Source organism: Melanotaenia boesemani, chromosome 19, assembly GCF_017639745.1.
Source record: "Melanotaenia boesemani isolate fMelBoe1 chromosome 19, fMelBoe1.pri, whole genome shotgun sequence".
Lineage (NCBI taxonomy): Eukaryota > Metazoa > Chordata > Actinopteri > Atheriniformes > Melanotaeniidae > Melanotaenia > Melanotaenia boesemani.
This window is the reverse complement of record NC_055700.1, coordinates 30,610,740-30,620,700: the sequence shown is the minus strand read 5'-3', so window position 1 is coordinate 30,620,700 and position 9,961 is coordinate 30,610,740. Positions and strand designations below refer to the sequence as shown.

The 9,961-nt window shown below is 43.2% G+C and overlaps 1 protein-coding gene across 2 annotated transcripts; it reads left to right on the top strand.

Moving 5' to 3' along the window:
- The first annotated feature begins 283 nt into the window (after window positions 1–283).
- thap1 (THAP domain containing, apoptosis associated protein 1) lies at window positions 284–8,873 on the top strand. Of its 2 annotated transcripts, XM_041969140.1 has the most exons (4): window positions 284–432; window positions 1,358–1,550; window positions 7,997–8,291; window positions 8,334–8,873. In XM_041969140.1, exons 1-4 carry the CDS (start codon window positions 362–364, stop codon window positions 8,489–8,491), a joined length of 717 nt encoding a protein of 238 aa, XP_041825074.1. In that variant the 5' UTR covers window positions 284–361; the 3' UTR covers window positions 8,492–8,873. The 2 variants fall into 2 exon arrangements, with proteins under 2 accessions (XP_041825074.1, XP_041825073.1); XM_041969139.1 differs by having other exon boundaries at window positions 7,997–8,873.
- The last annotated feature ends 1,088 nt before the right edge of the window (window positions 8,874–9,961 follow it).

Genomic DNA, 9,961 nt, shown 5'->3' with positions numbered 1-9,961 from the left:
TTAATATTCTTCTGAATATTTTCACAAACCACTCAAACAACTCTGAAGGGTTCTGATTCTGCTGACTTATCAGTGCTGTGTACTTACCTGTTTCTAGTATATTTCTGGTCTTCTGTTGCAGTATAAATCTCTAGACCATGCCACTGTTTCTTTCTTTCTTGCTTGCTTTCAAAGTGTCTTCCCCTGGTGGACATCATACAGAATTGACAGGGTCAGAGGGCGAACAGGGCTCAGCCAATCATAATTGAGATCGTTGGTCAGGTGACGCCATCCTCGCCGCCATCATTGTTAGTGGCAGTGAAGCCAGTGAGGCGGAGGAGAAGCGACCCAGGGGCCACCAGCAGTTCTCCGGGCTGCAGCCATGGTCCAGACGTGCTCAGCGTATGGCTGTAAGAACCGCTACCACAAAGACAAAGATATTTCGTTTCATAAGTGAGTTAATTTAAAGTGTTTACGTAAGCTAGTTAGCATTAGCGTGTTAGGCTGCGTGTCGCACTGAACAGTCAACAGCTTCTGACTGGCTGGTTGGCTGTTGTTAGAAACTCAGCAGAAAAAGTCAGGAAATTGGGGTTTTTGGTTCAATACTTTTTGTTATAACAATGTTACCTGACAGTAAATAGTAAAGTCTGTTTAACTGAAAGCAAAATGTATTTGTGGGACAGTCTTGCCAAATCTTCTCTGCCAAACAGCTGATTGTGCTGTTGAACTTCTGGTACCCCAGGTGTTGTCATCAGGTGTCTGATTAGCCTTGGTTTATACGTGGAAAACGACACAGGGCCGTTTTTCTTTGTTACGCTGCATATATTAGCTAAAAACCAGTTGGAAGTTGCTCATCATCTATCAAGCAGAAAATAAGTCAGCATGCTGGCAGCAGCAGATGCTCACGCTTCGGTGTCATCCACACTAAAGTTATACTAACACTAATTTCACAAAGACACTGCAGGAGCTGTAAGTCGGTTTATATTCTGGCCTAGAATTGAAAATGATCAGCCTTTAGTCTAACATGGGGGTGAACAGAGCTGGTCCTGCAGGTTTTAAGGTTTCCTGCTGCAGCACCTGAATCAGATTGATGATTCAACATGCGGTCAAGGAGAGTCCTTCCGTTTGCATCAGGTGTGCTGGATTAGGGAAACATCTCAAACCTGCAGGATTATGGCCCTCGAGGCCCGGAGCTGCTCAGCCCTGGTCTAACACCTGCAGACAGACCAGAATACCAAGCAAAGATATTCTGACATGATGCATAGTTCATCCAACCAGTTGTTGACAAGAATGAGTATGAATTTAACTCAGCTGAACATAAAAATGAAAGAAGGAAGGGGGGGGGGTACAGGTTTTGTTGAACTCTGTTGTCTTCCAGATTTCCGCTGGCGCGTCCAGATGTTTGTGGTAAATGGGTCGCTGCGATGAGGAGGAACAACTTCAAACCAACAAAGTACAGCAACATCTGCTCACAGCACTTCACCAAAGACTGCTTCAAGAGGGAGTGTAACAACCGGGTCCTGAAGGAGAACGCCGTCCCATCGCTCTTCATCTTCAGCCTCACCAGTAAGGTCAGTCCTGAATGAAGGCTGGTTACACATGAGGTTTACACTGTCTGCTTCACCAGGTCCACCTTCTAGTACCGGGTCGTTCTCTTCACCAGGTCCACCTTCTAGTACCGGGTCGTCCTCTTCACCAGGTCCACCTTCTAGTACCGGGTCGTCCTCTTCATGAGGTCCACCTTCTAGTTCCGGCTCGTCCTCTTCACCAGGTCCACCTTCTAGTACCGGGTTGTCCTCTTCGCCGGGTCCACCTTCTAGTACCGGGTCGTCCTCTTGATCGGGTCCACCTTCTAGTACCGGGTCGTCCTCTTGATCGGGTCCACCTTCTAGTACCGGGTCGTCCTCTTGATCGGGTCCACCTTCTAGTACCGGGTCGTCCTCTTGATCGGGTCCACCTTCTAGTACCGGGTCGTCCTCTTGATCGGGTCCACCTTCTAGTACCGGGTCGTCCTCTTCACCGGGTCCACCTTCTAGTACCGGGTCGTCCTCTTGATCGGGTCCACCTTCTAGTACCGGGTCGTCCTCTTCATCAGGACCACCTTCTAGTACCGGGTCGTCCTCTTCATCGGGTCCACCTTCTAGTTCCGGGTCGGACCTTTTTAGTCCTGGTGTGATAGATGGAAGCAGGTGGTGGAAACCTTCCTCAGAGGTTTTGTACCATTTAGGCCGTAAGTTGAACCCTGTTATTGTTTCTCGCTCCACAGTGTGGGGACCACACAGTTCTTCCTTGAAAAAAAAAGAGCGGTTCACCTTTAGCTTAACTCCAAAAATTCGGAGCTGTTTATGCTGCAGAGGTCCCGTGATCACTGCCATAAATGGGCACTAGCTACTGTTCAGCTTAACAACATTTTACTTAGAAAGTGGTCTTACGGCCGTCACATGATCGCTCTACACCAATCAGAGGCCAGCTTCTGGTAAACAGAAAAGAAAGATGGCCGCCTCCTTGGTTTCACTGGGCTGCGCCATAGAGAAGAAAATGTCCCAAAAATCATGGAAATTGGACAGACAGGAGCTGAAACCGGATTATATACATAAACATGTTCATGAAGAACGACGAGGTGAATAGACTGGAAAGCGAAAGTGTCTTAAACTACATTTAATTACATTCTGTTCTTCCTAAGTTTCATGTGCTTGTCTTTAGAGAACAGAACCTCATGTCTGCGTTTGTTAAAAGACTGTTGATTTCTTTTAGTAGTCTGGAAAAGGATTGTAATGAATATGTAAATAATAAAAAACTGTATGCTGATGTAGTTGTTTTCAAGTTTATTAACAAAAACATTTAATTCAAGTCAACTGAACAATTTGCCAAGACAACTTTGTTTATAAAGCACCTTACTGAACAAAAGTGCTCAACAGAAAACAAATAAGAAGCTAAAAAAAAAAAGTAGAAATAAAAAACAATAAAAGCTAAACATTACAATAAAACAATGGGTAGAACTGTGTGGTCCCCAGACTAATTTGATTTGATTTGATTCCCTTTTTAGTGAAAGCACAACGACAACTTTGTCCCATCATCCCCCACAGGACATGGTACGACTGGTCCATGTAGTTCCTGGTAATAAACAGCTTCAGGGACTGATGCTCCTCCAGCCGCTGTTCCCACTCCTCAGTAAGAACAGCAGCTATTGGCTGTCCTAGAAGTCGCTAATTAGCATCATCAGCCTGGTACATAAAGCTGTAATGAATGCTGCCATAAAAAGGGATGTTGTAGGAAAAGCAAAAAATGATGAAAAAGACAACCTAAAATGTTTAGAACATCCATCCATCCATTTTCTGTCGCTTATCCAGAGTCGGGTCGTGGGGGCAGCTGCCTAAGCAGGGAAACCCAGACTTCCCTCTCCCCGGCAACATTCACCAGCTCATCCGGAGGGATCCCGAGGCGTTCCCAGGCCAGCCGAGAGATGTAGTCCGTCCAGCGTGTCCTGGGTCTTCCCCAGGGCCTCTTTCCGGTGGGACGTGCTGGAACACCTCACCAGGGAGGCGTCCAGGAGGCATCCTAACCAGATGCCCGAGCCACCTCATCTGGCTCCTCTGGATGTGGAGGAGCAGTGACTCTACTCTGAGCCCCTCCCGGATCACCGAGCTTCTCACCCTATCTCTAAGGGAGAGCCCGGCCAACCTGCGGAGAAAACTCATTTCAGCCGCTTGTATTCGTGATCTTGTTCTTTCGGTCACTACCCACAGCTCGTGACCATAGGTGAGGGTAGGAACGTAGATCGACCGGTAAATCGAGAGCTTTGCCTTTTGGCTCAGCTCCTTCTTCACCACGACATTAGCTGTTTAGAACAGCTAAATAAATAAAATAAAATAATTCTGTCAATATTTTCTTTATTTTTAATTCAGTTTTTTTTAAGTCTATTTAGCTTTTTTTTTAATTAGGAATCTTTAACATGTCACAACACTTTTAACTTTTTAAATATTTCCTCCACACTCTTCATTAACAGACGTTACTGTGACGGTAAACCAGCAGGATCCTCCAGCAGCAGCTTTTACGTTTCATTTCCAGCCTGGTCATGAAACAGAGGTGAACGTCGTCTGAATGCAGCTGCTGCGAGAAGACCAAGCCTCGTATGAGAGGTCAGGGTGCGAACCACAGGGGAGCCGGGGGAGCTATAGCTCCCCTTAATGAAACATGAGCTCCCCTAGAAACAGGATTTATGAAATGTTGGGGGAGCTATATAATACTGACAATAAAATGTATGCTGATTGCTCACAAATTCACTGTAGCCTAAAGTATGACTATGGATGCTATAATTATTGTGGCGGCGCTCCAAGTTAAACTTCCTGTAGATCTACGTTAAATACAAAATAAAAGAAGTAAATGCGTAAAAGGTAAGGTAAGACCTGCTTTAACTATTTACAATATGGGAAACTATCATTGCTCATTATATTGTGTATGGCAAGCATCACTGTGTACGTGTGTGATATGTGGGGAATATTAACTATGTAAGTTGATCTTCGCAAAAAGAGTGTTAAAATTTTTTTGCAAGGGACATTTGCACCTGTTATGTATTATTGTTGCATAAGAGTTGTTAACCATTATGTATTGGTACGCTTATGTTCTGTGGGGCAAGCTGTAATATCAGCTGGCATCTATGGAAAGCCGTTTTATTCAAAATTAAATAAATAGAAAAATAACTAAATTATTGAATATATATATATATGAATATATATATATATATATATATATATATATATATATATATATATATATATATATATATATATATATTTGTTGAGTGACGCTGGTGTGGTCAGAGTAGAGTGCCTCTAGAGAGAGAGTGGCGTCATCTCCGTTCACTTCAATGGTTCAGTTTTTTCACAGCAATGGCGGCGTATGGAGCCCCTCAAAAGTTCCCGGAAGTTAGCAAAAGCTAAGCGACGGTCAATGTATTTCAATGGAGCAGATTGTCGGAGCTACACTTCTTCAAGGTAAGATGTTTTAATAGTCATATTTCCATATCAGTTGTGCATCGAAATCAACTTGACAGGAGTAATTAAATATGTTGGCGGATTGTCACCGTCTAGATTAATATATTTAGAGATTATAAAGCGATAAAAGTTTATGCTAGCACACTGATAGCAGCAGATGCTACAGGCTGATGAATGTAAATTCTGTTCGTCAATATAAATTGATCCAACGCCGTTGATAGCGAGGTAAATGTGTAGGGAGAGCGATTGTAGTTACATTTTTATTTAATTTTAATGTATTTATAAGGCTGTGGAATTATGGACAAAGATATGAAGATGATTCTGTATGTGGGTCATAATGTGTGACCACCGCATTTCACACATTTAGCACTATAGGCCAGGCCAATAATTACACCGTTCATTTTACATAATAACAAGAAAGTGAGCTGTTTTGTCGAATAGTACAGCCCATACAATTATACAATATTAGGGCTGTCATTTGATATTGCAGTTCAGTCATATATATTCACTATATATTATACTATTATATATTAATTATGTTGTATTATCAGTTCTGGGGTTGCCTGACGTTAACTGGGATACTGTTCTTCTTCACCTTCCTGGTTTGGCCACTTTTAAGTGTTGTTTCCTGTCTTTTTTTTCTACATTCTGCAACCTCAACCATATAAATCTCCCTGTGATGTGTTCTCTGTGTTTAATTTAAAAATATTAAACTTCCCAATGATATGGTCTTTGAAAATGTGTAAACGCATTGTTTTAATATGATTACCGCACATATTTTTTTGTTTTTACAGTCCCTGATGGTGGTCAAATGTATCCTGCTGACTTTGGCCATCCATATTTTCCTTCTGTCCCTGTCTTTGGGGAAGCCATACATACGCACGCCTTTCTCTGAGCGATTGGAGCATCCCCATGCAGCACAGCATACCATGGTGAAGACTGTATTCAAGGATAGCAGAGAAAATAAATGGCTAGACATGCTGATCTAGTCGAGTTTTATGCTATTGTAAAGGAATTCTTTTAGGTATTAAATGCAATTGGAAAACAAAGGGTGTTTGTCTGATTTATTATGTTTATGTAGGGAGTAAGTCTTGGGATAGTTAACAAATAGTGATAGAAAGCCATGTATTTTCCATGAATTGAAATCAAAATTTTATTTATTTGCCATGGATTTTCTGTAAGAACACATTATATTGTGAGTCCAGACTTGTGTAGTTATCAGTCTGCCTCAGTCAAAATAAGTCTTAAGACTTAAAAGCAATTCACACAAGTAGATACTAATAAGTAAGAATAGATAACCCATTTATTTGAAATGAATTGGGGATCTAAATTTTATTTATTGGATATAGATTTCCTGTAAGAACAGTTATCATTATGCTGTGAGCCTAGATTTATTGTGTAGTCACTTGATAAATCATTGTCTTCACCTGTTGGTATGCATCAGTCTGAAAGATAAAGTTAAAAAAAACAGAAAATATAACGATTTACATGCTGTTGATGTCATACAGGTTTAGTAAACTTAGCATGATTCATATCAATGAACACAACTATAAAAATATTGCAAAGCAAAGCCTTCATTGATCATTATTTACCGATTATCGTAGTTTTCTTATTATTTTGTATTGGCCGCCAAGCACTTCCTGGAACTTTTGGAGGCTACATGGACCACGTGATCGGCAAGCGTTTTGAGCTTCCGGTGGCGCCACTCTCTCTCTAGAGGCACTCTGCTCTGCCCCTACTACATTCAGCCCACGTCTAGAAGCCCCGCCCCTTAATTTGAATATAAGGATCCGAAATAAAACAGAAGCACGAAATAGGCGCAGCTCCAAAATAAAAGTGTCCTCATGATCCCAATTAAATAAATTAATGCATATATATATATATATTTATTTATGTATATATATATATATTTATTTATATATATATATAAATTCAATAATTTAGTTATTTTTCTATTTATTTAATTTTGAATAAAACGGCTTTCCATAGGCATCATGTTCTTACTTGCCGAAAAAAGATAGGAAATGCAAAAAAGTGGCTCCCCCTAAGCCCACGGTATGGTTCGCACTCTGTGAGAGGGTCTGCACAGCACCGCTCCTCGTTGGGAAGATGAACTCCCTTCATTCACCTCCGTCTCCAAAAGTCTCCAATAACCAGAAAAATTCGCTAGAGGGTCTGAAAACTCGCTAAATACAACCACAAAGTCGCTACGCTGGCAACTCTGAGGAATAATAAATTCCCAGAAGACCCGCCTCTTTCCACTCATTAGCCAATCACAGTGGTCGTTCGTTCCCGCTCACACACACATTGGCTGTCGTCTTCTTCGTTGGTGTTCGTCTCCTTTTCTCGTATTGAAGTTAGTTTGAGACAAACCAGCAGCTGATTTGTTTTTACTGTGAACTACTGGGCTGGAGAGGGGAGCAGAAGTTTGTTAGCGACTAAATAAATTAAATTATAACTCATACAAGAAAAATACTGGTAGATGTACCGTCGCCGTTGTAGAGTAGATGAAACATTCACTCGCTCTGTCTCACATTTTAGTCGCAGTCTGGAGGCCTGGAGTGGCTGGTTGCATATTAGTGTTAACAGGAAGTAGAACAGGTGGAGCTGATGAAGCCACAGATCATCCTTTTTATTCTTCCTGTTCTTACCTAATATTCAGGAAAATCTGCTTTCGTTGGCCAGTTTTCTGTATGAATATTAACATTTTTAGATATTTTTCTACAGACCTGAAAGTCCTGCACAGATTCTTGTCGAAGGTCTGAAGTCTGGTGAGGCTACATAATAAATGACACCTAAAAGTGCAGAGGCCTCGTTCTGGTGTCAGCTGTGGAGCTTCTAGCGAGAAGACGAACATGAGCAGTGATGAAGATTTGATGTCGTTGTCACTCAGACACCAGAGAATGGAGAGAAGCAGATTTTATCTGATTATGTTCAGATCATCCCAGAGGTCTGGAAGTCTGAGGCAGCCAGCTCTACCTTAGGACACCTTTTCATCTTCCTTCATGTTTTCTGTCTTACAGTCAGAATCCCTGGAGGATCCCTTTGCCTCTGAGATCGACTTCCCGCTCCCTCTGACCTCCGACCCGGCAGTGGAAGAGGAGCCCGACAGGAGCATGGCCGACTCCTGCAGCAGCACCACAACGGCGATGGTCTCCTGCGACCACAACTACACGGCCGAGGACTCGGCGCAGCAGAAGAAGCGCATCGAGCAGCTGGAGGTGCAGGTGGAGCATCTCAGGAAGAAGCTGAAGACCACGCAGCAGAAGTGTCGACGGCAGGAGAGGAAGCTGAAGAGGCTGAAGGCAGCCTGCGAGGGCCCCAGGGCCGGCCGGGAGGCCGCCAGGGCCAGCCGGGAGAGCCCCAGGGCCGGCCGGGGTAGTCCCAGGGCCAATCGTGATATCCCCAGGGCTGGCCAGGAAGGACCCAAGGCAGGCTGTGAGGCTCTGCCGGCGTTGGGAGACGGATACGTGATTTTACCCAAACACATCTACCACGCGCTCAAAGGCATGGAGTGATGAGGAGAGGAAGAGATGATGGAGTTTTGTGGATTTAAAGTTAAATGAACTTTTCTTCACTGGGATTAATTATCAGAAACATCTTAAATCCCAAACTCCTGGTCCAGCTGCTGTTTAACGCTGCTTTGGTGGCCTCGTTCGACCCAGACTTTGAACTGAACACTAAGACGAGACTGACGCTCAGATCAGTGAAAGCTTTTATTTTTATACCGTTTCTACAGGGACTGAGCTGTGAAATAAAAGATGTGAGTATCCTAAACTTCTGTGGGTATTTTTCCACAGTTCAGGTCTGATTCGTGGTACATTTGGTCTGAACGCTTTTATTTTTCTACTTTTTATGTAAACTGGGTTAAAAAAAATAAAGTGGACTTTTGCGAACCTGCAGAATCCTTTAAAGTTGCCTGTTAGTTTAAACAGCTTGAAGAGGGGATGACTTTCCTGTGTCAACAGACTTAGAATAGAATAGAGTAGAATTTATTTTTAATTTCTCAGGTTCAATTACATGAGAAACAAAGGTTTAGATCAAATACTAAAATAGAGTAAAATAGTCACTAATAAAAGATCTAGAAGAGAATAAAGTAGTTCAGTAGGGATGCTGCAGCTCCGTGTGTCTGATGTACCAGGGTCCAGTTTCTAGTCTGGGTGGGTGGAGGTGGGGGATGCAGATGGCAAATCTCACTGCATGGAGAGAGAAAGTGTTCAGCATCCTGCTGATCCTGCAGCTGATGCTTCTGAGCCGTTTTCCTGATGGGTGGGGGGGTCCTTTATGGTGGCTGTTGCCCTGCTGATACACCGTCCTGCAAGAGGTCCAGCAGGTAGGACCTGCGACTAGACCAGGAGGTGAGACTGTAGGTAGGTGAGGACACTTCCAGTTGGGTCCTTCCAGAAGGTGGTCACATGTTATCTGAAGACCAGCCTATCTGAGTCGGGGCAAGGATCCTGGGTCTGGAGAGGGTGGTGTTGCTGCTGGACCTTGTAGTTTTGGTAAGGGTTAGGTTTGGTGGTGACGGCAGTCTGGTCAGTGAACGCATCAGGACCAACATTCTGGTGGTGACGGCATATTTTCCATGAGATGTAAAATGTTTCAGTTTCAACGTCTACATGCCTCACAACCATCCTCCACCCTCCACCCTCCACCCTCCACCCTCCACCCTCGGTCCATCACCTGGGAGAACTGGGCCACAGTGGACAACCAGAGCACCCACCAATGTTCCTGTTTTTATCTTTTAAAAAATATTGTCATGATTAGTCCACTTGTCCCAGTCTGAGATGGAGAGCTTCACATCTATTCTATTCTATTCTATTCTAGTCATTTAGCAGACGCTTTTATCCAAAGCAACTTACATTTGAGAGTAAAAACAACACAAGCAAGAATTCAAACAAGATGGACGTTATCATTAAGTGGTATTCAGACTGCTGGAGTCCAGGTGGACCAGGTGCTGTCATGTAGTGCTGTTCGTGTCACCCCAG

Excerpts from the sequence above, each read along its gene's own strand:
- thap1 (XM_041969139.1), top strand. The coding sequence starts at position 362 with ATGGTCCAGACGTGCTCAGCGTATGGCTGTAAGAACCGCTACCACAAA. Across the intron at positions 433-1,357 it reads AAAGATATTTCGTTTCATAA|ATTTCCGCTGGCGCGTCCAG; the intron begins GTGAGTTAATTT and ends GTTGTCTTCCAG. Across the intron at positions 1,551-7,996 it reads TCTTCAGCCTCACCAGTAAG|TCAGAATCCCTGGAGGATCC; the intron begins GTCAGTCCTGAA and ends TCTGTCTTACAG.